Below are 23938 nucleotides of genomic sequence, written 5' to 3'. Positions count from 1 at the left end.
GAGAAAGAAAAATCTGCATCAGGATGATTTGAAACATTGACAAAGCAAGTCTGATGCACTTGAAAGAATAACCCAATGTTATCTTGCTTTATAGAGCTCACATTTTCATCTTTTCACAACCTACCACTTTCCTTCCAGCTCCAAAACAAAGCACTTACCTTTGATCAGTGCTAAACTAACCCAGCCACAGAAAAATACTTCTCAATCTCTGCAACAAGAAACTGTTACACAGTTTAGGATGTCCCTAATAGGCCTATTTAGGGGTACAGCGACACCTAATAATTGATATACCTAATTCTAAAACACTTTGAAGCTCTTGATAGGATTTCTGTAAAAATGAAATCAAAGTCTTAGTTCAGTGACATATAACAAGAAAAATATCCAAGAAAATCTCACCATACACACATGTCCCTATATCAGCTGCAGGTGACAGTTCACTACAATGAGACCTTCACAAGGCATTACAACACATTATTTTGTGAGATAAGCTACCAACTAAGTTTACACAGATCTACTGATCACAGAAATATTTCATTAAGAACGAACAGAGACCCAAGCCCACACTGTTCCAGCACCATTCAGCGCTTCATTAGCAAAGGCCAATCGTGGAATCCGGCTTTGGAAGCTCTGAACACCAAGTTAAGCCAGGTGAACCTGAAGGGAGGAAAAGCAGATGGAGCAGAGACACAGCAAGACGGGCTGAAACGAGAAAGGCAGCACATACCAAAACACATCACTGGGAGGAAAAACGGAGGCTGATTCCGAGCTTTAAAATGGAGGGGGATGGAGACTGGGACCAGTTCAAATTCTGAGCAGCTCGAAAATGAACAGGAGTCAGTCCCACCTACCAACCCCTACTTGGAAACCCCAGGGAAGGCTGGTTACGGTCCGGCTCTGCAGACCCACGAACAGACCTGCGCTCCGGGTGTACCCAGGGTGGCACCCAGCGATCCCGGGCCCCCCACCCTCCCGTGCCGGGGGGCAGCGCGGACGGGCCCCCGGCCCCACCGGCCTCCTCACCATGTTGGTTTCATGTTACCGCCGCGGTCCCCGAGCTCCTTCCTGCGCGCAGCTCCTGCGGAAGGGAAGAAAGGGCACAAAAGGAGGGAAGGCTCGCTGTGCCCGCCGGGCACTGCCCTGCCCCGGCCCCCCGCCCCGGCCGTGCCTCACTCGGCCACTGCTGGATCTCACCCCAGACACACGGGCTCCCCCCGCACCCACCTCAGGGGGCCGCTCGTGCATCCCCTGCACCCCCGGGCCCGTCCCGGTGCCCTCCTCACCCCGGCTCCTCATGGAGCTGTGTTTCCCCCTTCCCCTCTCCCTTCTCCCCTCACGGGGCCGCGCCCGGTTTTCGCTCCCTCCCCTCACGGCAGCGCGCCCGGCTCACCCCCCCCACCCCGCCTCTCAGCCTGCCCTGTACCCGCCCGCCGCGGCTCACCGGGGCCGGCGCTGCCCGCCCGGCCGGGACTCCGGGACAGCGGGACGCGGAGCCCCAGCGCCGCCGCTCCCCGCCGCTCGAATCAACAACAAGATGGCGGCGCTCGGGAGGGCGGGGCCCGGCGCTGGCCGTCATAGCAACCGCGCCGTCCAAGGCCCGCCCTGCCACTCCTCGCACCAATCCGAGCCCGAGCCCCGCCCCGCGGGAGCTTAGCGACATCGCTGATAGGTCGAGTTTGCCGTCGCTCAAGCGCAGGGCGGCCCCGCCCTGTTCCGAGCCCGGACGGCAGCGCACGTTAGGCACACGTGACGCCCGCCAGCGCCCCGCCCCGCCGCGGGCCGCGCCGCCTCATTGGCTGGCCGCGGGGAGGGGGGGGCGCTCGGCCAATGGGCGCGACCCGCGAGCACGGGGGGGCGGGGCCGAGCTGGGCGCGCCCCGCGGCTCCGAGACCCCCGGGTGAGACCCCCGGGTGAGACCCCGAGTCCCCGGGCGCTGTGGCTCCGAGCTCCCCGCTCTGAGCCCCGAACCCCTCCGCCAGAGACCCCCGCTCTGAGCTCCCCACCTTGAGCCCCCCCCGGCTGCCACTCCGAACCGGGTCTCGCCAGCAGAGCACGCACCTCTCCGGTACAATAAAGGATTTAATTCCCCAGCGGTTATCGGTCCCCTTGGTCTCAGGGCGAGGGGGACCCCCGGCGGAGTCACACAGGTGACCCTTCTCACTGTGAAATTTCACGGCTGGCCTCTGCCCCCCCTCCCTCCATTTAGCCACCTACTTCCCAAATTAGTCTCCCCTCTTATCCCGCCAGCGCTTAATTTCCCCGGGAGCTGCCAGGGAGGTGTCCCGTAGCGCCCTCCTTTGAAATTCAAATAGCCAGGTTCACACCTCTCCCGCTGACTGGCGCCTTCAAAGCTTCCCGCCGCTCCCAGCTCCTGCAGCGTCCCTCTCACCTGCGCCCACGCTAATTCACTTTTCCTTCTAATTATCAACCCGTCCCCTCCACCGACCGGCTGCTCGTCCAACCCGCTTGCGCCCCTGAGCCCTGGAGCAAAGAAGAGCTTGAGGGGGACACTAGGCAAAAGTTTCTCACAATTACCCGTGACTGAGTCTTCTTGCCCCAGATCACCTCTCTGCGGGAGACTGCCCCGGCTGGGTCACATCCACAGGCTACAGAGATGCTGCTGTGACCAGAGGAGACCCTGCCAAAGACCTCAGCACATCTTTCACAGTGCCAACTCCACTGCCGTGACTGCTATCCTTGTCCTGAGTCATGCCACCCATATCCCTGACTGGAGATGGCAGTAATGACCCCCACAGCAGGACAGCCACCAGTGGGACTGCCTGGCCACAGCACTCCCTACGGCAATCACAGTAGTGCCTGCAATCTCTGACATCATTTATTAGGTCTGCACTGTCTGAGGTGGCTCAGGGTCTGGCTGCACCCCATGGAGAGTCGGTTCAGCCACAAAGGATGGGTCTCCTCCTTGAGGGCCCCACCAGGTGTCTGCCAGCGCCCAGTGCTGTGCCTGGCACAGCCCCCATGGAGCTGTGGGTTGCAGGGAGCCTCTCATCCAGACAAGCCCCTCAGATCCAGCGCCGTGCCCCAGTCACGCTGTTGAAGAGATAGTCCCTGCCGGTGCCTGAGATGGAGGCAGCATTCAGCCACTGCCCCGGGGGTCTGGTGCCCATCTCTCTTGTCTCCAGACCCCTCTGCCCTGGGGGACACAGCCCAAGGCTGTGGGGCCATGGGACAGGGCACTCACGTGGGTCCTGAGCACGGCCATCAAACTGCCCCTGTGTGGAGGAGAGACAGGAGAGGGTGCTGAGGGTCCCAGGGCTCCTCCTGCCTCCTGGGCAGGGCACCCACCCTCACTGCCATGGCACACACTTACCTGGTTGTTGGCATGTGGGTGTCCCTGTTCCTCCTTGCCCCTGCTCTTCTCCACCACATCCCAGGAGCTGAAAGAGGGAAGAAGGCAAGAGGAGGGCACACTGTCAGTGGTGGGCCCCCGGCCTTGACCCCGAGGGATGCTGTCAGGAGCAGGTTGCCAGACAGGCTTTGCCCTGCCAGCTGCACCCTGTCGAGCCCATTGTCCACCTACCTGATCGTCCCCTTACCCAGTCCATGTGTCCCCGGGCACAGAAGGGGATTGTGGAAGGGCTGTGCTCCCCCAAGCACCTTTCAGCAGTGCCTGAAGGTGCTGATCTGGTCTGCCACCTCATCTGCTTGTTTCTCCACATGTTTGAGCTCAGAGGACACTGTGCTGGGGGATCTGCAGCCTCAGAGCCCCCCCGGTACCAGTGCCACCCATAGGGGCTGAGCCCGAGTCTTCTCCCTTTCATGGTCACTACAGCCCCAGTGCCACCAACCACTGGGTCCCCAATCTCACCAATGAATGTGGATCCAGCCATGCATCCCCTCAGGGTGGTTATGCCACTGGAGGTGGCTGTTATCCTGCCTGTGCTCATGCATGTCTCCTCCTTGCTGTGCAGACACACTCTGCAGGCTGGTCCAGCTCTAGTGTCTCCTTTGTCTCTGTCCTCTGCTGCCTGTCACCCTCATTGATCCTCAGGAGGAGTGTGCAGCCTGCTCACCTCCTCCCTGGAGCTTTCCCTGCCAAGTGGGGCTTACCCCTGCCAAATGGGGGCTCCCCTAGTGAGCTTCACTGACCTCAGCCCTGGTGCTGGGACCCAGCCCTGCAGTGGGCAGCAGCACCAGCACTGTGCCATCCCACGCTGTCCACTGCAGAGTTTGTGCCCCAGCCTGGCTACCAACATCACTGACCAAATCACTATATTTGCTCCTATGGCTCCCATCAGGGCTGAACCCTCACTCTGAGCAGAGCAACTGAGAGACCACAGCCAAATGTGGGGTGTGTTAAACACCCCTCATGTGCCGCGTCTCCCTGGCTACCTGCAAAGACACTGTGACTACCAATATAACTGCCCTGGCCGCGCAGTACTCACCTCTTGCCCAGGAACGGTTTGCCAGGGCCCCGGCTCCTGTGGGAGGAGCAGAGGGCAGACATGAGCCCCTGGTCTTGCTCCCTGTGCCGTGCTGTGCTGTGCTGTGCTGGGGCTCACCTGCACAGCAGGCTCCGGGCCGTGCAGCCCAGGGTGGCCAGCAGCAGAGTGCCAGAGATGGTCAGCACGGCCACAAACCAGGCTGGTGGGTGCCACACCACCTCCGTCCGCGTGACAACCAGCGGCTCCTTCTGCAGCGTCTGCAGAGGAGGTGGAGTGAGTGGGTATGGGAGGGCTGGGGGGTTCAGTGGACCCTGGGGCACTGCCTGGCCAGTGGGCTCTGCTCACCGTGTGCTGGGTGGTGGTGCTGGGTGGCACTGGAGTGCTCCAGGGGGTGACGTGCACCACCAGTGCCACCACGGTGCTGCGGCGGCGGGCACCAGAGCCACCCCAAACCTCCACCAGTAGTACAAAGGTGTGGGGCTCGACTTGGTCATTGGGGAGGTAGACGACGGTGTTCCCCTCCAGCCGAAAGCACCCGTCCTCGTTGCCTGGATGAGAGGATCTGCTCAGTGCCGTGCCGTGGTGAGGGTTGGTTTGTGCCGTGGTTTGGCTGCTCCTCACCTCCAACAATGGTGTATGTCAGTGTGTCACCGTTGGGGCTGCCATGGCACGCCAGGCGGGTGACAGGCTGCCGGCTGCCTGGAGACCCAGCCGTGATCCGCAGCTCCTGCACCTCGGGGGTGCACACTGGCACCTGGTCTGGCACGGCCTGCCAGGAGCAGGGAGTGGTGGTGTGGCACCCACAGTGCTCGCAACCCCTGCAGTTCACCCAAGGGGCCGCACTCGCACCTGCAGGTGCACGGACACATCGCACAGGCGGCTGAGCCGCTTCGCCGGGTCCAGGTCGTTGCGGGTGTCTGTCAGCCGCACCACCAGCCTGTAGCTCTTCTGCTGCTGGGAGTCCAGGGGTCCCACCACGCGGATCTCACCTGTGGGGTGGTGTGAGCTGCGGGGCACCAGTGGGTGCCACGGGATGTGGTGGGTGCTGGGGGGGGGCCAGGTGCTCACCAGTGCGGCTGTCGATGGAGAAGGGCTGTGCCGGGCCGGATTCCCCCTCCAGGCTGTACTCAAGGCTGTCCGGTGGGTAGTCGCGGTCAGTGCCAGCCACACGCCCCACAACACTGCCAAAAGCTGCTGTTTCTGGCACGGTGAAGGTGGCACTGTTGGGGCATGCCGGTCTGAATTCATTCACGGGTGTCACCGTCACAAGCACAGGCACACGGGCTGTGTGGCACACGGCAGCTCAGCCACGCTGGCCACTCCACAGCCCACACTGAGCTGGGCAACATGGACAGTGGCACCAGCCCTGGGGTGGGCACCTCTGGGGCAGCAGGGAAGGAACGTTTCCTTTGTGATCTGCTGTTTTTTGGATCAGGAAAGGGCTTTTCCCTCCTCCCCCACTGCGACCCCTGGGCACACCCCAGGGACGCGGGCACTCACTGCTCTGTGGGGGCTGCTCTCCTGCTGTCACCACAATGGTGGCTGTGAACTGAAAGCCCATAGTGGCCACAGCCTCTGAGTCATAGTCCAGGGTGGTGTTGACCTGCCAAGCCAGGATGGGGAGGGTCAGGCAGAGCCAAGATGCTCTGCAAAGCCAGGGTGTCCCACAAACTGTGATGCCAGGGGAACAGGAGGGAGCAAGCAGGAAGAATAGGCAGGCCTCAGGGAGCAGGGAGCCCTGAGGAGCCCTGACCCAGGACCTGGCATGACAGCACATGTCACAGGGTCCCCCCTGTCCCACCAGGCTCCCTGGGGTCTGGGCTTGCCATCTACCTGGGCGCTGCCTGCTCACCTTCAGCCGTGGCCCCTCCATGCAGAAATGGGAGCGGGAAGCGGGGGACCCCTCGAGGGCATAATGCAGACACTCATCAGTGCCAGTAGAGTCGGTGCACCTCAGTGTCACCAGGGTGCTGCCAGGGGACACTGTCTCGGGCACCTGGGACCTGCAGTGGGGCAGCCAGCAGCTCAGCTCCTGTCCCCCGTGTCCTAGGTGCAGCAGAGCATCCCATGTACCCCCACTCTCTCCCCAAACCGTACACGAAGATGGCTGGAACACATCTTGGTGCCCAGCGGTCTGTCCCCTGCACGGTGACGTTGACCATGGCAGTGTCGTGGTCAGTGGGGTGCAGAGCATTGTAAGCCTGGATGAGGAGGTGGGCACGGGCCACCTCCAGCCTGCGGGTGCTGCGGATCTCACCTGTCACTGTGGGAGGAGGCACGGCCTTGCACTGTGCACAGGGACAGGGGCAGGATGTCCCTGGGGCCCCCACCCCCCTGCTCACCCTCATCAATGGTGAAGAGCGTGGGTGCCACGGGAGCAAGGATGGCATAGCGGACATTCTCACCACTGGCATGGACCTGTGTGACCACCTTCCAGGGGCCAATGCCCTCTGTCACCGTCACAGACCGGTGTGGCTCGCTGCAGGCAAAGTGGGCAGTGTGGCATGTCCTGGTGCCACCAGCACCCCCCGCCCGGCCCGACCCCACTCACGGAAAGGTGACACGGGGACGGCACGATGGCAGCACCTCCACCGTCACAGCCCCACTGCAGTTGTGCCCGTGGCGGTCCATCACCTCAATCTCCAACTTGAACATCTGCAGGGTAGTGTCAGAGCAGCTGTGGGACAGCCCTGAGCGGCACCAGGAATGGGGAAGTGGACAGGGTGGGGATTGAGACAGGGATGAATGAGGACAGTAATGGGCACAGAGACAAGAATAGGGATGGGATGGGATGGGGACAAGAGACAGGGAAGAGGAGGGGGACAGCGACAAGAATAGGGCTTGAAGCAGGACCAGAGGTGGGAAGATAGGTGGAGATGGAGATAAGTTGAGTTGGAGACTGAAATGGGGACAGGAATAGGGACAGGGATGAGAACTGAGACAGGACTCAAGATGCAGAAGGGGATGGGGACAGAGCTGGAGCACTCCAAGGTCCAGGGAGACAAGAGCCCAATGAGAAGAGCAGGATGTGGAGAGCTGCAGGCAGCGCCAGGAGGGGCTAAGCCCAGGCTGCTGACACAGCCTGGGGATGGGGGTGCCAACCTGGGTGTCCTTGCTGGGGTCAAAACCATTGTCAGGCGCCAGCACCAGGCCCCGGCGGGTGAGCGTGAGAGGTGTGTCGTGGTTTCGGAGCCTGAACTGCAGAGAGGAGGGTGATGGAAACCCCTGTCCCCCTCCTCCACAGCTGAGGTTCCACTGTCTCCAAAGCTACTCCCATTTGTGGGGGCTGCAGGCCCTCGGGGAACTGTCACTCACCGTCAGCCCACCGAGTGGCTGTGGCAGCACCGCATACAGGGGTGTCCGGGGCGCCACATCCGCCAGCACCCGCACCACGTCACCCCCTGAGGCAGAGCACGACTGTGGGAGCTTGGTGCCAGCTGGCACCTGCAGCCCCCCCCCCCCGTGCCTCTGGTTCCTACCGGCACTGGTGAAGGGGGTGTCACAGCGCAGCACCTGTCCTGATGTCACCTGGACAAAGAGCCGCTCTTCCACCTCGTCCTCTCCGGGACAAGCGGCCCGGAGGGTCAGGGTGTACTGATTCACCCGGCGGGCATCGAGCTCCGCACCAGCACGCAGCGTCACCTGCCATGGGGACATGTCACTCAGCAGGGCACCCAGGGCTCCTGCCCCACTCCCTGTTCCCCAGCCGCACCTCTGCCTGGAACATGGTGGCAGATGTGGGGTTGGCACTGATGGCAATGGGGTTGAAGGGGTGGTCGGGCTCCATGCTCTCCAGGGTGACATTGGGGCTGCCACTCATGTTGCTGCAGGACACGGTCACCTCAGCCACGCGGGTGCCTGGCACTGTGTCCTCACTCAGGGTCACCACACGTGGCAAGTCAGGCAGGGCTGGCAGGAGACCCCAGGGACCACCAATAGCTCACCCAGCCGTGCTTAGGGAGCTCTGCTCCTGCACCCGGGCGCCCATGCTGGCACAGGTCTCTCTACTGGGTACAGTGGGTCCCAGGGCACCTCGTTCTTACCTGTTGCTTTGATGAAAATCCCTGCAAAAAGGAGAGTGTCACCCCAGGCTGCCACAGTGTGCCCTGGAGAGGCCCCAGAACTCACGGAATCATAAAATCATAGAATATGCTGCGTTGGAAGGGACACATCAGAACCACTGAGTCCAACTCCTGGTCCTACACGGGGCACCCCAAGAACCACACCATGTGCCCTCTGTGATGCTCTGAAGATGCCCCAGTGGTGCCTAGATATGCCTTAGTGATGCCCAGAAGATGCCCGAGTAATGCTCTGGCAATACCCTGAGGATGCCCAGGCAGTGCCCTGAGGACACCATGGCAATGCCTGAGGATGCTTCAGCAACGCTCCCTCCCTGTTTGAACCCAGCCAGGGAGCTGCAAGCCCCTCTGCCCTTCCTGAGGTCAGCCCCAGAGCCTGTCCCTTTTCCCCCTCCTCTCAGTCACCCACTCAGGTTCTGCTAAAGGGTGCCTCTGACACTGTGACCCTAATATTCTTACCTGGGGCATAGAGGCTGAGGAGGAGGAGGAAGAAGGTGAGGTGTTCGTGCATGCCCATCGTTCGCTGGATGTTTGGGACAAGCTGCAGCCGGTTGCCAGGGGTGCTGGGCACCACCCCGGGCTGGCGTCACGCTGGCCATCCCCACCCGTGGTGGCCGACCCAGTCAGGGGAGGGACAGGGCACGGCCCCAGTGCCCCCCCTCCCAGCCCCTCGCCCCTCGCAGCCACGGTCCGTGGGGTTTGGCTGCCACCCCACGCCGCCTCGCCACGCGGCACGTTCGGGAACCGGGAAAATTAGCTGGGAGGTAATTTTTGGCCGTGTTCTCCTTCATTTGCAAACCAGCGCCGCTTTTCTCCGGGATCCCTATTAAACGCTATTAGCTGCCAATTAACGGGCGCTGCGGCCGGGGTCACTCTTCCCTTCCCTCCTCCAGCGCCCAGCCCGTCTCCGGCAGCCTGGTATAGGCGGGTGTCCCGCAGGGACCCCGTACCGGGGCTACTCGGCCCCGGTGCCCTCGGGGCTGCCGGCCGGGACGCGGGTCCCGCCTGGCGCGGCGGTGCCCGGGTGGTGCCCGGCGCGGGGCCCCGGGGCGGCGGGCGGGGTCCGGGGGCGGGGCGGGGCCCCGGGGCGGCGGTGCCGGTGCGGGCCGGGCTCACGTTACGGCGGCCCCATTGGCCGGGGCGGGGCGGGGCGGGGCCGCCGGGCAGCGCCGGGAGGCGGCGGGCACGGCCGGGCGCTCCGTCCGCTGTTGCTGCTGCTGCCGCTCCGCCACCGGCACCGACACCGACAGCACCGGGAGCGGGGCCGGGAGCAGGACCGGGCATGCACAGCGCCCGCCCGGACGAGCTCGGCGCCCACCGGGTGAGTGCCGCCGCGAGCACCGGGACGGGACGGGACGGGACGGGACCACCGTGCCCGCGCCCCGCCGCCCCACCGAGGCATTGCCGTGACGTCCGGGCGCCGCCGGTGACATCAGCGCCGTGACATCACACGCGAGGCCAAGGCGGCGCGGGGGACGGGGCCGTCTGGTGGGACACGGGTGGCGGTGGGGACGCGACAGTGTCCGGCTGTCAGGGTGCCAGTGGCACAGTCCCCCCGGAGCTGCCACCCTGCCGCCCAATCTGGGCTGCCCCAAGGGACGGCGGTGACAGGGTGGCCCTTTGGCTCCCCTGGGCCTGCCACACATGCCTACCCAGCGCCCAACAGCCGGCTGCCCCTGCGTTCCCGGCCAGCGGCGGGACTGGGCAGCTCGGGGCGGTGGCAGGTTGCCAGTAGGGCTGGATGAGAGGGTCCCAGCCTGCGGGGAGGGGGACAGGGACCGGAACGTGGACGTGGACTGTCACGGCCCTGCTAGAGGGTCTGTCAGGGACAGCCAGAGGGGACGGGATTATCCGTCCACGGGAGCGATCCCTCCTGCACACTCAGCTTCCCGCGACTCCAGCGCGGACAGGAAAGCGGACGTAACACCCTGCTTTTGGGTTCAGACAATAGGAATTCAAGAATGAGGAGCGGCCCGGCGATGGGAGCCAGGCGGCCCTTCCAGCGCCCGCCCGGCCACGCTCCGTTCGGCCCTGGCTGCCTCGGCCCCCTGTATTCCGCGGTGTTTGGTGGTCTCTGGCACTGGGCAATGGCCTGGCTGCACCCTGACGTCACCTGGGGTGTCCCCAGCGGGAGGGCACGGTTTGGGTGGGTGGCCCTGCCAACGCACGGGGCGAGTGCCCCACCCCGGCACCCGCGGCTGCCCTGGGGCTGCCGCTGGCCCTGTGCCACCGAGTGGGGTTCTGCCGGAGGGGTGTCTCGGCTGCCTCCCCACCAGGCCGGGAGGACTCCAGGGGCCGGCGGGGGGGTAGTGGAGCGCCCGCTCCTACGTGCCGTGGCCCTCTGTCATTTCCCGCAGGCACGGCCGGGGCTGGGTGCCTGCTTGCTCACCCAACATGCCGCTGCACGCCGGCCGGCTCCGCGCAGGAGCCGCAGGAAAGCGGGGCCCGGGGCTGCGGGCAAGACGGGACCTGCACCCACTCCCCGCACCCTGCTGCGCGCCTATTGCGCCAGCAAAGCCCCCCCGAGCCGGGGTGGGGGGCGCGGGGTGGGATGAGAGGTGGCGGTGCTGGCTGGGGACAGTGGGGACCGCTGTGCTGATTGTGCCCTTTCCCTGCAGTGGTGCCGGCGCGAAGCAGGGGCGGCTCCGCGGGCGCACATGCACAGCACGCGGCAGGCCCCGCACCTCGCCGGAGGGGCGTCGGGGCCGGCCCCCCGTGCCCCACGCCCCGGCTCGGCGGCGGACTCGGCCTGCAGCCTGGATCCGGGCGGCGAGGAGGAGGACGGGGGGGGCCCGGCCGCCCGCTCCCCCCCAGCCAGCGAGCGCAGCCTGGAGTTCGACTCGGGGTACTCGGAGGCGTCGGGGGGCACGTGGCGGGAGGAGGAGGTGCCCGTGCGGCGCCGGCACCTGCTGCCCTGCCAGCGGGCACACCGGCTCTCCGCCGGCCCCGCCGCCCCGCCGCCCATCCCCGCCCGCCGTGCCCGCCCCAAATCCACCTCGGACGCCTGCCTGGAGCAGTGGCGGGCGCTGGAGCCCGCCGACACACAGGACTGGACCGTAGCGCTGCTGTCGCAGAGCCGGAACCGGCAGCCCCTGGTGCTGGGCGACAACTGCTTTGCTGACCTGGTGGAGAACTGGATGGACCTGCCCGAGGTGGGCGCCGAGCCGCGGCACCGAGCCCCCGCCGAGCCCTCCCGCCGATTGGCCAAGCCCCCCGCCTTCCTGCTCAGCCTCTCGGGCAATGTTCGCCGCAAGCTGGCCAACATGGCCCGGCCCCGGGCGGCCGAGGGTGCCCGGCCAGGGGGCCGCGATGCCACCAAGCGTTTCTCCTGCCCCCTGGGGCTGGGGGGGCAGCCCAAGGGTGCCTGCTTCCACCAGTCTCACAGCAACATCGCCCAGCTGGCCACGGACTTCCACCGCTTCACCGCCCTGATGAACAGCCGCAGCCGCCAGCCCATCATCTGCAACGATGTTATCGGCTACATTTAGCCCCGCTGCTGCCGCCCGCACCCCCTCCCTGTAAATAAACCCCGGTTTTGTACGGTGTGGGCACTGCAGCGTTTATCAAGGGGGGTGCCTGTGCCCAGACTCTGGACAGGGGCAAGCAGGGAGTTTTTGCGACAGTGGTTCCCGCAGCTTTTATTGTGTGGAGCAGGAAGTGCCGACCCCTTGCTCAGGGTAGGGAGCAGAGGAGAGGAGGACGCTTATCGTCATCCTCAGCATCCTCTCCCTCGCACACATAATGCAGCTCCAGGGCCTGCTGCTGCGGCATCCCGGCATCCTCCAAGATCTCCGATAACCTGTAGCAGGGAAAGGGGGTTTTGGGGACACTGGCTTGCCCCCCAAGGCTGGCTTGGTGCCTGGGGGTGCCTTGGGCCTCTCAGGGGTGTCCAGCCAGGCTGGTGGGATGCAGGGGCCATCAGAAAGGGGCCGGGCAGGGGTCCCGCCATGGGAAGTGCTGCCGGCAGGATGTTTATCCAGCAGCTGGCTGGGAGCTGCACTGCAGCTGGAGCAGCTCAGGATGGAGGGAGAGGAGGCTGAAAGCCCCCGCCCTGGGCAGGATTGGCCCTGGAGCCGGGGACCTACCTCTGTGCCTGTTGCCGGGCCTGTGTCTCTTCATCGTCTCCCTTGTTGTAGAGTATGGTGTCACCATGCAGGAGCGTGGTCACAGTCCAGCCATGTGTTCTCTGCAAGAGTTGGGTGTCAGGATCTGTCCCTGTAACCCCCAGGGTGACCTGATTGGGTGCTGCTGGCACTGGGCTCACCTGCAGCCAGTCCAGCACCTCCTGCACCGTCATTGCCTGCCCGTCTGCGCTGACTGCCCTCATCTCCAGCCGGTCCCAGCAGCTCCATTCACACCCGCCGTACTGTGAGCGGGAACAAGGGATTGCAGCCAGCACTGGCACCCCATATTGTGGCTGCCCAGCCCCATGGGGCAGAGACTGGTGTGGCATGAGGGCTGGGGGACATCAGGGCAGGCAAAAGGACCAGTCAGGGGACAGGGGGAGAATGGTGGTCCCCTGTGGGAAATGAAGACACAGCTGTCCCATGAGCATTGCTGGTGTCCAGGGGCAGCTGGGGACACAAATGTCCCCTCAGCGCTGCTGGGGTCCAGGGGCTGTTGGGGCCACAACTGTCCCTCCAGCACTGCTGGGGTCCACTGCAGGGGTCAGGGTCGGTGTAGGGCCAGCACTGCCCCCAGCCCCAGGCCAGGACAGGCACACAAAGGGCCATTGAAGTGCTGCCCAGCCCCACACAATCACCTCTTCTCAAGCCCGTGGCCCCCCGACCCCGGCTCCAGCCCAAGGAGACCAGTGCGGCGCCAAGCCTGGGGCCAAGTGCCGGATGCGGCCCCGCACCGTCTGGCAGGGCTGCCCGGCCATCTGCCCTCGCCGCAGGCACCACCAGCCCTGCCCGCCTGGCCTCGGCCCTGCTCGGGAGGGGTGTTCACACCTGGTCACTCTCCCTCCTGCCTTCTGCTGCCTTCTCACCTCCGCCTTCTGCTGCCTGCACTTATCCCACTGGGGTGGGAAGGGCTTAACCCCATCCTCACCGTGGCAGTGACTGCCCAGTGCAGAGGGAATGCCATTGCCCATCCCAGTACCCTGAAAACACATCCTTCTGGCCCTGAGAAGCACATGCCTCTGAACTGCCCCCAAGGTGGGCTCCCCAGGCCCCTTTGGGGACACAGGTCACACCAAGTGAGCCTGGGGGACATGTGCTCCCACCACAGCCAAGCAGCTGGGTGTGAAATGTCACGCCGGGTGTCCTCACCATGGGACATAAAGGTGCCAGGTGCTGCTGCAGGGACCTAAGGGCATGGCCAGTCCCAGCAACATCCTCCATCCAGGGACAGTGCCAACCCAGGGGCACCGTAGCCAGGATGGCACAGGGCTGGGCAGCCCACAGGGCACAAGAGGGCTGTGGGGCAGCCGTCAGTCCAAAGTGGTGCTGGAGTCGGCAAGGCAGTGGAGTCGCCTCCCTCCCCCTCTTCCTGCCCCCGGCCCTGGGCCCCCCGGGCCAATCTGGTTCCAATCGGCGCTTCCTGCCGTGCCGGAAGGGCTGCCTTGCACGCCATAAACCCCCAGACAAAGGGGCCTCTATAGCCCAGACGGTCCCAATCTGGGCCTGCCCCCGCCCCCGCTCTCCCTCCCTGGCCCCCCACCGCTGGGACCCCCGGCCCCGCTCCCCCCGGGCGGCCCTTCCCGGCCCGGTGCCAGCTGCTTTCTGGCTGCTGCAGCTGGTTTCCATAAGCCAGATGTGCGCGGCTGCAGCAGCCTGCCACTCCTGGCCGTGGGGCTCACCGTGGGGCCCGCCGTGGGGCAGCAGGGCTGCCTCACCCCATGGGCACCCCAGAGCATCCCGGTTGGGCCCTAAGCTGGGGCAGGTGGGATAGTGGCAGCAGCTCAGTGTTGGGGGGTAGCCACGGGAAGGAGCTGGTTCCCTGCTGCATGGCAGCGTTCCCAACCCACTGTGACACCCGGAACCATTGCTGTAGTGCTACCATCAGGGCTGCCCCTTGCTCCTGGCTCTCCCTGACATTGTCCCACTGCAGATGCCACCAACCCCTAGGTGTCCCCCACCTGTGCTGCCCCCAGGGAGAGCGTCCTACCCAGTAGGTGGGCGGCGGGAGTGGGACGCGGCGGAGCAGCAGGCAGTTGGACAGGGAGATGTTGCTGTTGCGGTAGCAGCTGAGGTCCTGGCACCCCCACACCAGCTTGTAGACCTCCAAGCATGCCAGCCCAGCCACGGCTGCCGTGGTGGTGATGATGGCAGGCAAGATGCGCCCGGCGATCCGCTTGCTCTGAGGAGAGGAGGGGTGTCACCAGCTGCCCCGCCCAGGACAGGGACCCCATGAACCACCCCTCTCACCGTCATCCAGTCAGTGGGGGGGATGCCATAGTTCTCTGCGCGCAGGTTGGATGCTGCAGTGATAAAGTCCACGTGGATATCGTTGTCCTGTGGGGAAGAGTGTGGGGACATGAGCATCCTATGGGGACATCAACCCCCCAAGCTGAGCAGGGCCACCTGCCCGGCTCTGGTACCTTCTCGAAGTGGATGGGCTCCATCAGGGGCACTTGCGCCTCCTCATGCCCCATCAGCTCCTCTCTCTGCTGCACCAGGTCCTGGATAAGCTCTGTCAGCTGCCTGCGGTCTGGGGGCACATGGACCCTTGGTGTGGTACCCCTGTGCTGTGGCACTGCAAGGGGCACGGCACAGTGCCCCCACCTCAGTCCAGGTCCTGCTGGGTGCTGGAGCAGGGAGGAGCGGTTGCAGCCCCACCACCACCAGGTTGGACTGAGGGACCTGGGGACGTGCCCGAGGGGACCAAGGAGTGCAAGGAGCCTCACCTGTGGGCTTCTGTGCCTCCTCCTGCTCCTCTGTGAGGGGGATCTGAAGCCCTTCCTGAAGTGCAGAGGGTGGCAGGACCACACTGCGGAGGATGTCCTGAGCGGCTCTCCGGTCCCTGCATGGTGGCAACCTGTGTACTTGGGCAAAGAGGTGGGCAGTGGCCAGGATATAGTCCAGGTGGGTGTCCTGCAGGGCAGAATGGGGCTATGGGACACCTTGCTGGGGTGATCCCACATGGCCAAAGGCTGCCTGCACTGCCCCGAACTGGTAGAACAGTCTGGCTTTGTCCCAAGGTGGAGATGGAGGAGCCTCTCCTCCTCAGGCCAGAGAGCACATGCAGGCTGTACCCAGCAGTGCCCTTGCTGACCAAGAGACAAGGACAGATCCAGCCCAGGACCTGTCAGCCCTGGACAGACTGTGGCAGATGGAGCACAACCACAGTCCAGCATCCCTGTACCCCTGGCACAGGCTCGGCTCTTCCTCAGCCCACACTGTCCCCGTGAGGGACCCCACAGCTCTCCCTGCACTCACATTCTCGGGGTTGAATGTCAGCGGATGGGGACAGCTCTTGTCCCCTGTCCAGAAGGTGACACCTGGGCTGGTTTCCTGGAACAGGGAGAGAAGAGTCAGGCCCAGGGATGTGTGTCCCTGGCTGCAGCGAGGTGGCTGGAAGGGGTGCAGGGGTGCCAGCCCCATGGGCACTGGGCTCACATGCTCCGGGGGGTAGATGTGCAGCAGCTGGGCGATGGCATCGTGGTAGCAGCTCTGCCAGTGCTGGCGTGCCCAGAGCACGCAGTCCCGCCAGTCCCGCGGCCGCTCCCGCAGCCTGTCCCGCACCTGCTCCAGGACCTTCAGGGCCTTCCCCGCTGGCAGCTGCTCCAGGAAAGCTGGGTCTCTGTAAAACCAGGCACTGCTGATGCTGGCCTGAGAGCAATCCTGCAGGACACCTGGGTGGGATGCAACAGTCTGGCATCCTCTCCCCAGCCCCAGCAGTGCCGTGGCAGAGCTGGCAGCTCCTCTCCCAGTGTCACTGCCCTCAAGCCCACTCACTCCATGAACCGGTTGATGTGCTCTGCAGGCAGCTGGAAAAGCCCCTCAAACTCATCACGGGCCCACTGTGGAGGGAGAGTGGGTGTTGAGCACAGGGACCCCTCCTCATGGCCAACCCAAACCCAGTAGGAGGAAGAGACTATGGCAGGGCCAGCAGCAGCACTCAGGCTACCAGCAGGAAGCAGCTGGGGCTGTATCCTGCCCGTGGCTCACTGCTGGAGGGGAAACAGGGAAGGAAGACGAAGGTCATGGTGCCTCCTTGCTGGGTGCTGTGGCCAGGGCGGCTCAGCCTACCTGCAGTGTGTGCTGGATGGTGCGGGGGAAGTACCGCAAGGTGCAGGAGGCAAAGGTGCCATCCCTGGGGGTCCCACCCGGCTCCAGAGGCTTGGTCAGGTGTGGCACCATGGGCAGCACGTTTCCCCGCGGCCCCTCCATGCCCGAGTCCACCAGTGGTGTGCGGCATCGGAGGCAGCAGCTCTCCAAGTAGGTGCCTGCAGGGAGCCAGGAATGCTGGGGAGCCAGGGGGCACATCCAGGGGCTCAGCCCCTTTCCTCTTCCCAACACTCACGGGCCTCCATTGTGTCCAGGGCGCTGGTGACACCGTCCAGGCGCCGGAAGAAGTTGTCTCCATAGAGTGGCTCAGTGGCAGGTCCCACCTGGTTCTGCTGAGCTGTCACCCTGACATGGGGGTTCATTCGCCGTATGGCCTTCGCAGCCACCACAGACTTAGGCTCCTGCCACGGCAGAGAGGGGATGGTCAGCACTTCCCCCCCTACAGCCCCCGGGACAGCCAAGATGCCCTTCAGGGGGAACTCAGTCCCTGCCTCATGCCACCTCACCGATATATCTGCTGAGCGGAAGAGAAACTGCCGATGGAGGTTGGAGAGGGCAACAGCGTCCATGTCGGTGACGATGAGTTCCCCGCCTGGCCCTGCCGCCAGCCCCATCATGGCAAAGTTTTTCAGCAACTCACAGCCGATGGCGCCGGCTCCCACCTGCCAGGGCAGAGCGGTTGCAGCTCCCCACCTGCTGGTTGGATGCTCCACAGCCTCCCAGCGCTGTGGCCCCTGCCCCAGCTCACCACCAGGTACTTCTGGCGACCCAGCTGCTCCTGGAAGTTGGCCCCGAAGACGGCGATCTGGCCGTCGTAGCGAGAGCCTCTCTGCCGGGATGAAGAGTCGTGTAAGCCCAGTGGCCATGGCACCCCAGGCACCCGGGAGGGGCTGGGCAGAGGGTCTCACCGGGGCACAGTCCACCTCCGTCAGCTGCGCGGCTCCCGCCAGCGCCAGGCACTCCAGGGCATCGAAGTACAACCACTGGTTCAGGGGCAGGAACTTCCCAGTGATGGCCTGGGGCGAATGGCCCTGTCAGCTGGTGGCCAGCTCGGTGTTCCCCCCCACCCCGCCCCAGCCCTGCTGCCCGTCCCAGCGTCCCCAGGCGGGCAGCAAGTGCCCTCTCGTGGCCACCAAACGCCAGTGAACAGCCATGGCCAGCGGGACCCCAGGGGTGGGACCCCCGCCCCCGCTCACCTTCAGCACCTCCTGGGCTGCCAATGCCCCGACGACGGCGGCCACGGGGCACAGGTTCCCCGCGCTCACGCAGGCAAAGGCGCGCACGATGTCCTCATCCAGGGGACCCTGCTGCGTCCCCAGGCTCCGTGCCAGCTCCAGCACCCGCTCGGCATCTGCCTGCGGGCAGAGGGGTGAGGGGAGCCCCCGGCAGAGTGGTGAGGGGCCGGAGAGTTGGGCAGGGGCAGGACGGGGACTCACCAGCACCCGGGGCCGGGGCAGGCGGCCCTGCTCCCTGCGAAATGCGTGAAGGGCCCGGAAGGCGATGTGCAGGCTGCGGCTGCGTGGCAGTTCTTCAGGACTTGCCACCTGGATCTTGGGCTCCTCCAGTGCCTGGCACAGGGGCTCCTGCCGGCACAGCACCAGGGATTGGGTGAGTGCTTCCCCAGGGCCAGGCACGGCACAGCACAGCACGGTGGTGCCCCAGCCCAGGCAGCAGCACCCCGGGGCCGAGGGGGACTTACGTAAGAACACTCCTGGGGTTGCCGCACCTCTGAAACCAGGCCCCCGCGGCAGTAGGGTGAGAAGGAGCTGGTATCACCAATCTCCAGCCTGAAGGCATCTGGGGATGAGACGGGCGTGGACGTCACGTCAGAGTCACCACCAAGGGCCCAGTGAGGTCCCCAACCCTGAGCCAGGGCAGCTGGGACCCCCCAGGGGTCTCACCCAGCACATGCACGGGGACAGGCTCCCGGCTGTTCAGCTCTGTCATCCCCTCCACGCCAGAAAACGTCACCAGGTCACCGTCGCAGAACTGGTGGCCGTGGCTGTCCTCTGTCCCCACGCATGTCACCACTCCTGGGTTGCCCTGAGGAGGGGAAGGGATGTGAGGGTGGGGGACTGGTCTAGGGTGGCAGAGAGCCAGCAGAGGGGCAGCAGCATTTTGGGGGACCCAGTGGGGGCTGCCCTCTGTTCTACCTGGGAGATGTGCTGCACGGTGGCACACACCGGGTCCCCTTCTGCTGGGTCATCAATGACGAAGTGCTCCCCAAAGTCACAGAACAGCTGCCTGGAGAGGACCGATGGGGCTTTGCTGGAGAAGCTGCCTTATCAAGCTGCCCCAGCACTGCCAGATCCTGCCTGGGACAGCGGGATGGGGACTGCAGCACAGGGCTGGGAGCTCTGGGGATAAGGTGACTTGGAGCCAGTGGCAGGGCCCCATGGCAGAGATCCCTTACCCTGCCAGCCCCTTGGCATCGGCCACAATGAAGCAGATGCCCTGAGCATGGCAGAAGTCCCCGACGCGGAGCTGCTCCTCCAGCGGCGACTCGGTCAGCACCACCACCTGTGCCAGGACTATCAGTGGATGCCACCAACCCAAGGGGCCCCAGGGCATGGGGACACAAGCTCACCTGGAAGGAGGCGAGGAAGGCCTCTGACAGCTCCCCGGTATGAGCCTCCACCACCACACTGGGGTTCAGCTCAGCCAGGACTCGCTGGGATGCCTCAGCACGGTTCTGGCCCACATCGCTCTGCCCCAGGAGGAACTGCAGAGTGGACAGGTGGTGGGGCACCCTGCAGGTTTGGGGTGCAGTCACCACAGTGAGGTGCTCCACGGGGCCCTGTCTGCACTGGTGAGGAGGCCTCTGCTGAGGACCCTACCTGTGACAATGAGGGCACCCTGAGCCTTACCAGGACTCCCAACCTGTACCTATTATTGAGAGCCCCCTCACCCTGTACTCATACCTGCAACAGGGATCCCCCATCTGCATCTGCAGCCATTACTGTGACCTCCATCCATACCCATACCTGGTATTGGGACCCCCACTGGTCTGCACCCATACCAAGACCCCTGTCTGTTACCTGTATGTCATGGGGCCTCTATCCAAACTGCGCCCATTACTGGGAACCCTGTCTGTATCCATATGGGGATCCCCGTCCATACTTGTACCAAGTACTGGGACCCCCACCTGGGTCTGTACCCATAATTAGGACCCCTGTCTATACCCATACATGTTACGGGGACCCCCATCCATACCTGTATCAATCACTGTGACGTCTACCCATACCAGTACATATTAGTGGGACCTCTGTCCATGCCTGTTACCAGGCTCCCCACCCATATCCGTACCTACTACCGGCATTTCCCCTCGTACCTGCTACGAGACCCTCACCTGTGCCTGTACCCGTCACAGTGAACCCACACCTGTACCCATTACCAGGAGCCCCGCCCGGCCCCGCCGGTACCTGGTGGGCTCGGTCGGCCACGCAGGCGGCGCCGCGATCGTGCAGGACGACGCGCCCCGTCCCCGACAGCACCAGCGCCGTCGCCACCTGCGCTCCGGTCCCGCGGAGCCCCGACACCAGCACCGCCGCACCGGGCAGCCGCCGCGCTCCGCCGCCCAGCACGTACCTGCGGGTAGCGGCGGGGGGTGTCAGCGGGGCCCGGGGGCCGTCAGTGGGGCCTGGGGGCGCGTCGCCCCCGCCCTCCTCCTGCCCCTGCCCCGGTGCCGTTCCAGTGCCATCCCCGCACTCACAACTGCCGCGAGTACCGCGACTCCCCGCCACTTCCCGCCATGGCGGCCTCGCCCACCGGGCAGGCCCCGCCCCGGGGAGTGTCATCCCGGAGGCCACGCCCCCCTGCAGTGACAGAGACTGGCTGGCGGAGGCCACGCCCCCACAGGTAGCCCCTTCCCCCCGGAGCTCCGCCCTCCCCGTTCCCCGCGGCCATGGCGGCGGTGGCTCCGCCCCCGGATAGCCCCGCCCTACCCGTTAGCCCCGCCCCCGGAGCCCCGCCCGTCCCGTTCCCGCGGCCATGGCGGCGGTGGCGGCGGGCTGGCAGCCGCCGTGGCGGGCGCTGGCGGCGCTGGGCCGGGAGCTGGCGGCCGAGTGGGCGGCGCAGGACGTGCGGGCCGCGCTGTGCCAGCTGCTGCTGCTCTGGCTGGGCCTCAGCCTGCTGGGCGTCCGCCTGGCCTGGCGCGCCTACGGCGGGGCGGTGGCCGCTCTCTGCTACCGCACCGGCCCCGCCGCACGCCGCTCTCCCGGCACCGGCACCGCCTCCGGGCCCGCGCCCGCCCGGCCCCGCGCGCATTCCCTGTCCCCCTCCGGCCCGGCCGGACGGAACGGCGCCGCCGAGCGGCACTGCCCGCCCCGGTGAGTCCCGACCGCTACCGGGCCCAAAACCGCTCACCCACCGCGGCCCCCGTCCGGCCCCCTCCGCGCTGCGAGCCCCGCCGCGCCCGGCCAGCGCCGTCCGAGCAACGCCCACCCAGTGCCCCCCAGTGAACGCTCGGTCTCCTGACTGCACCCCTGCACCAGTACAGCCCAGTGAGTGCCCCCATGCCCAGTATGGCCCCGAGGGGTCCTCTGGACACCGGCTCAGTGCCCCCAGTCAGCACCCTCCCAAGCTGTACTTCCAGACCAGTGCCCCCACCCAGCTCTGCCCCTAGACCAGTGTCCCCCAGTGAGAGCCCCCTCCAGTTGTGCCCCTAGACAGACCAGTGCCCCCCAATGAGCATCCCCCCAGCAACACCCTAGACCACTAAGCCCCAGTAAGTGCCTTCCCAGCCCTGCCTGCCCTACACAGACAGGCAGGTGCCTGCCCCAGTGCTGGGGTACCATTCTAGGGTGCTTCCCCAGCCCCCCTCACACTGCCCCTGTCTTGCAGGGATGGCCCAGCAGTGGAGCCCACGAAGACACACCGGGAGTGAGGAGCACCAGGACCATCGGCTGGGCACTGCCCACACCATTAAAGTGCTGTGCCCACCCACTGCCCCTTGCTTTGGCGCCGCCACTGTCACTGCAGAGGAGGCCAGGAGAATGGGACAGGGCATTTATTGGGGCTGGGGCACTGTGCCCATGGCAGGCACCGGCCTCACTTGGCTATGTAGTACTGGGTGGGCACAAAGGGCATCTTGGTGATGAGGGCCGGGTGCTGCTTCTTCCGCACCTCAACAGTGAGCTGGGTGCCCGCCCGGCTGTGCGCTGCCTCCACGTAGCCCATGGCGATGTTCTTGCCCAGGGAGGGCGAGGGGCAGCCGCTGGTCACTGTGCCTGGGATGTGAGGACATGGGGAGGTGAGCAGGGGCTGGCAGCACCACCCTCCCCTGCCATGGCCACAGTTTGGGGCTGTGCCCACCCCAGCCCCTCTGTCCCCACCTACCCACAGGCCTGCCCTCAGGGCCCAGGATGGCCATGTGGGGCCGGATGGGGGGTCCCACTGACGTCAGCCCCACACGCTTGCGCCTTGGCTTCTCCTTCACTTGTGCCATGATGACTGCAGCACCGGGGAAGTCCATGGCCGCGCGCCGGCGCTTCCCTGTGGGGCAGAGATGGGTGAGGGTTGGTGATGCCTGCCTGGTCACCTTGTACTCCCATTGGGAACACCTTGCCTTTCTGCCCAACCCGAGGAGGAGGTGTATGTGGCCCCGACATACCCAAGGTCCACATCAGCCCAGCCTCAGCAGGGGTGATGGTCTCATCGATGTCATTGCCGTAGAGGCAGAGCCCGGCCTCCAGGCGCAGGCTGTCTCTGGCTGCCAGCCCTGCCAGCCACACGTCGGGAACATCCAGCAGCCGCTCAGCCAGCTCCACCGCCCGCCCTGAAGGCACCGAGATCTGCAGGGGCACATGGGCAGGGTCAGTGGGGCACGGCCTTCCCCTCCCTCGGTACAGTGGTGGGGGTGCTGGCACAGCTCCCAGGGTACCTCCACGCCATCCTCGCCGGTGTAGCCGCAGCGCGTGACCCGGCAGCCCGGCACGCCAAAGACAGTTGTGGAGATGCTATTCATGAAGGAGAGCTTGGCCAGGTCATCCAACAGCCCCGCTTGCAGCACCCGCACCATGGAGGGACCTGGGGAGGTTGGTGGCTGGGAGATGGCAGTGCCCAGGGAAGGGGGGGAATGTGGGGAGGGCACTGACATCCATTGGGCAAGGACCCAGAGGAGGGCAGGCCCATGTGGGAACCCTGCTACCTTGCAGAGCCAGCAGCGCGTTGTCTGACACCTCCAGGTGGACGTCACTGCCAGTGGCCTGTAGCTCCTCTGCTCTGTCCTGCCAGGGTGACAGCGGGCTGCTAGCACAGGGGCTGGGCCAGGCCAGTGCCAGCCCCAGATATGGCCACAGCCACCTCACCCTGCGCAGCCAGGGCTGTCACCAAAAGGTGGCCGGACTCATTCCCACTGTGTGTCCCCACCGCCCGCGGGGCTCGGGCAGCCCCATACCCTGAAGATGGCCGAGTCCTTGTCAGCACAGCCAGCGTTGGACACCACATACAGGTGATCTTCCCACGTGTTGATGACTATGAGGTCGTCCATGATGCCGCCCTTCTCGTTGGTGAGCAGTGTCAGGGTGCCCTGTGGGATGCAGCCCTTGGGAGCATGGGCAGGCTGTCTGGTCCCTCCCAGGGCATCCCGGGGACCTCTGACCCTACTGGATGCCCAATGCCTGCCTGGTGCCCCGTACCTGTCCGGGCTTCAGCTCGGCGATGTCCCCCACCACCAGACTCTCCATGAACCTGACGCGGTCCCGGCCGTACACCCGGGTCTGTAAGGGGCCGGGGGGGGGGGTGTGAGGCAGTGCGGGTACCCCCCCGCCCCAAGCCCCCCTCCGACCCCGCTACCTGCAGCATGTGGGTGACGTCGAAGAGGGAGCAGTGCCGGCGGGTGTGCAGGTGTGACTGGAGGTGGCCCTGCTCGTACTGCAGCGGGAGGCTCCAGCCGGCGAACGGCACCATCCGCCCGCCGCGGGCCCGGTGCAGGGCATCCAGTGGCGTCTGCTTCAGCCCCTCCGCCGCGGTCCCCCCGGCCCCTCTCCGCGGCGCCGAGCCCGAGGGCCGGCGGGGCAGCGCGGCGCGGCAGCCCGCCCGCAGCATCTTCCTCTTCCTCCTCCCTCCCGGCACGGCTCGGACCGGCCCCAGGGAGCTTGGGACATGGAGTCCGCTCGGCCCTGGCCCTGGCCCCCGCCTCCGCCCCGGCCCGCCCCCGGCACCGCCTCCCCGGGGCCGCCGGGCACGGCTACCCCCATCCCCCAGAGACAGGCAAGCACAG

At 65.5% G+C, this 23938-nt stretch overlaps 6 protein-coding genes across 10 annotated transcripts in view; 2 read left to right on the top strand and 4 right to left on the bottom strand.

Moving 5' to 3' along the window:
* IP6K1 (inositol hexakisphosphate kinase 1) overlaps positions 1 to 1538 on the bottom strand; it is a 37536-nt gene extending 35998 nt beyond the window's left edge. For 3 of the 5 annotated variants that reach the window (XM_064667942.1, XM_064667946.1, XM_064667945.1), the window contains exons 1-2: positions 1439 to 1538; positions 1021 to 1075 (exon numbers count right to left, since the gene is read on the bottom strand). The gene's annotated coding sequence lies outside the window, so the exon portion shown is untranslated. Of the gene's footprint in view, positions 1 to 552; positions 665 to 1020; positions 1076 to 1438 lie in introns of those variants that run through there. The other 2 variants (XM_064667944.1, XM_064667943.1) reach the window with 2 other exon arrangements.
* A 1277-nt stretch (positions 1539 to 2815) lies between these two features.
* On the bottom strand, positions 2816 to 9400 carry CDHR4 (cadherin related family member 4). Its single transcript, XM_064667940.1, has 20 exons — positions 8942 to 9400; positions 8447 to 8467; positions 8116 to 8312; positions 7883 to 8045; positions 7719 to 7804; positions 7506 to 7601; positions 6955 to 7058; positions 6746 to 6882; positions 6501 to 6666; positions 6256 to 6406; positions 5904 to 6006; positions 5472 to 5687; positions 5253 to 5392; positions 5025 to 5172; positions 4749 to 4951; positions 4521 to 4660; positions 4404 to 4439; positions 3329 to 3395; positions 3200 to 3230; positions 2816 to 3076 (listed from the first exon to the last, which is right to left on the bottom strand). Exons 1-20 carry the CDS (start codon positions 8997 to 8999, stop codon positions 3021 to 3023), a joined length of 2319 nt encoding a protein of 772 aa, XP_064524010.1. The 5' UTR covers positions 9000 to 9400; the 3' UTR covers positions 2816 to 3020.
* A 246-nt stretch (positions 9401 to 9646) lies between these two features.
* INKA1 (inka box actin regulator 1) lies at positions 9647 to 12027 on the top strand. Its single transcript, XM_064667937.1, has 2 exons — positions 9647 to 9803; positions 11101 to 12027. The coding sequence occupies exons 1-2, from the start codon at positions 9765 to 9767 to the stop codon at positions 11968 to 11970; spliced, it is 909 nt and encodes a 302-aa protein (XP_064524007.1). The 5' UTR covers positions 9647 to 9764; the 3' UTR covers positions 11971 to 12027.
* A 77-nt stretch (positions 12028 to 12104) lies between these two features.
* Positions 12105 to 20502, bottom strand: UBA7 (ubiquitin like modifier activating enzyme 7). The gene is made up of 24 exons (XM_064667935.1): positions 20429 to 20502; positions 20139 to 20304; positions 19304 to 19438; positions 19130 to 19236; positions 18870 to 18960; positions 18618 to 18759; positions 18416 to 18513; positions 18153 to 18299; positions 17913 to 18071; positions 17625 to 17732; positions 17465 to 17545; positions 17223 to 17378; positions 16952 to 17117; positions 16678 to 16874; positions 16384 to 16448; positions 16045 to 16228; positions 15865 to 15939; positions 15333 to 15519; positions 15027 to 15136; positions 14854 to 14940; positions 14594 to 14785; positions 12747 to 12848; positions 12568 to 12668; positions 12105 to 12281 (listed from the first exon to the last, which is right to left on the bottom strand). Exons 1-24 carry the CDS (start codon positions 20467 to 20469, stop codon positions 12155 to 12157), a joined length of 3024 nt encoding a protein of 1007 aa, XP_064524005.1. The 5' UTR covers positions 20470 to 20502; the 3' UTR covers positions 12105 to 12154.
* Positions 20503 to 20671: 169 nt separating this feature from the next.
* TCTA (T cell leukemia translocation altered) lies at positions 20672 to 21660 on the top strand. The gene is made up of 2 exons (XM_064667939.1): positions 20672 to 21044; positions 21559 to 21660. Exons 1-2 carry the CDS (start codon positions 20707 to 20709, stop codon positions 21599 to 21601), a joined length of 381 nt encoding a protein of 126 aa, XP_064524009.1. The 5' UTR covers positions 20672 to 20706; the 3' UTR covers positions 21602 to 21660.
* A 48-nt stretch (positions 21661 to 21708) lies between these two features.
* Positions 21709 to 23846, bottom strand: AMT (aminomethyltransferase). The gene is made up of 8 exons (XM_064667936.1): positions 23512 to 23846; positions 23355 to 23435; positions 23114 to 23245; positions 22865 to 22943; positions 22598 to 22743; positions 22328 to 22508; positions 22054 to 22209; positions 21709 to 21944 (listed from the first exon to the last, which is right to left on the bottom strand). Exons 1-8 carry the CDS (start codon positions 23761 to 23763, stop codon positions 21766 to 21768), a joined length of 1206 nt encoding a protein of 401 aa, XP_064524006.1. The 5' UTR covers positions 23764 to 23846; the 3' UTR covers positions 21709 to 21765.
* Between the last annotated feature and the right edge of the window lie 92 nt (positions 23847 to 23938).

Source organism: Pseudopipra pipra, chromosome 11, assembly GCF_036250125.1.
Source record: "Pseudopipra pipra isolate bDixPip1 chromosome 11, bDixPip1.hap1, whole genome shotgun sequence".
Classification (NCBI taxonomy): domain Eukaryota; kingdom Metazoa; phylum Chordata; class Aves; order Passeriformes; family Pipridae; genus Pseudopipra; species Pseudopipra pipra.
The sequence above is the reverse complement of the archived record's forward strand: the minus strand, read 5'-3'. Positions and strand labels throughout refer to the sequence as shown.

What these genes read in the sequence shown, in the direction of transcription:
- CDHR4 (XM_064667940.1), bottom strand. Translation starts at nt 8,999, where the DNA reads ATGGGCATGCACGAACACCTCACCTTCTTCCTCCTCCTCCTCAGCCTC. An exon ending in CGTCCCCGTGTCACCTTTCC is followed by an intron (nt 6,883 to 6,954) that starts GTGAGTGGGGTC and finishes CTTTGCCTGCAG; the next exon opens with CGAGCCACACCGGTCTGTGA. An exon ending in GCACCACCACCCAGCACACG is followed by an intron (nt 4,661 to 4,748) that starts GTGAGCAGAGCC and finishes CCTCCTCTGCAG; the next exon opens with ACGCTGCAGAAGGAGCCGCT.
- AMT (XM_064667936.1), bottom strand. Translation starts at nt 23,763, where the DNA reads ATGCTGCGGGCGGGCTGCCGCGCCGCGCTGCCCCGCCGGCCCTCGGGC. An exon ending in CCGGCGAGGATGGCGTGGAG is followed by an intron (nt 22,509 to 22,597) that starts GTACCCTGGGAG and finishes GTGCCCCTGCAG; the next exon opens with ATCTCGGTGCCTTCAGGGCG. An exon ending in CCCTGAGGGCAGGCCTGTGG is followed by an intron (nt 21,945 to 22,053) that starts GTAGGTGGGGAC and finishes CTCACATCCCAG; the next exon opens with GCACAGTGACCAGCGGCTGC.
- INKA1 (XM_064667937.1), top strand. Translation starts at nt 9,765, where the DNA reads ATGCACAGCGCCCGCCCGGACGAGCTCGGCGCCCACCGG. An exon ending in ACGAGCTCGGCGCCCACCGG is followed by an intron (nt 9,804 to 11,100) that starts GTGAGTGCCGCC and finishes CTTTCCCTGCAG; the next exon opens with TGGTGCCGGCGCGAAGCAGG.
- TCTA (XM_064667939.1), top strand. Translation starts at nt 20,707, where the DNA reads ATGGCGGCGGTGGCGGCGGGCTGGCAGCCGCCGTGGCGGGCGCTGGCG. An exon ending in GAGCGGCACTGCCCGCCCCG is followed by an intron (nt 21,045 to 21,558) that starts GTGAGTCCCGAC and finishes CCTGTCTTGCAG; the next exon opens with GGATGGCCCAGCAGTGGAGC.
- UBA7 (XM_064667935.1), bottom strand. Translation starts at nt 20,469, where the DNA reads ATGGCGGGAAGTGGCGGGGAGTCGCGGTACTCGCGGCAGTT. An exon ending in CCTTCCTCGCCTCCTTCCAG is followed by an intron (nt 19,237 to 19,303) that starts GTGAGCTTGTGT and finishes GTCCTGGCACAG; the next exon opens with GTGGTGGTGCTGACCGAGTC. An exon ending in AGGTGCTGGACTGGCTGCAG is followed by an intron (nt 12,669 to 12,746) that starts GTGAGCCCAGTG and finishes CAACTCTTGCAG; the next exon opens with AGAACACATGGCTGGACTGT.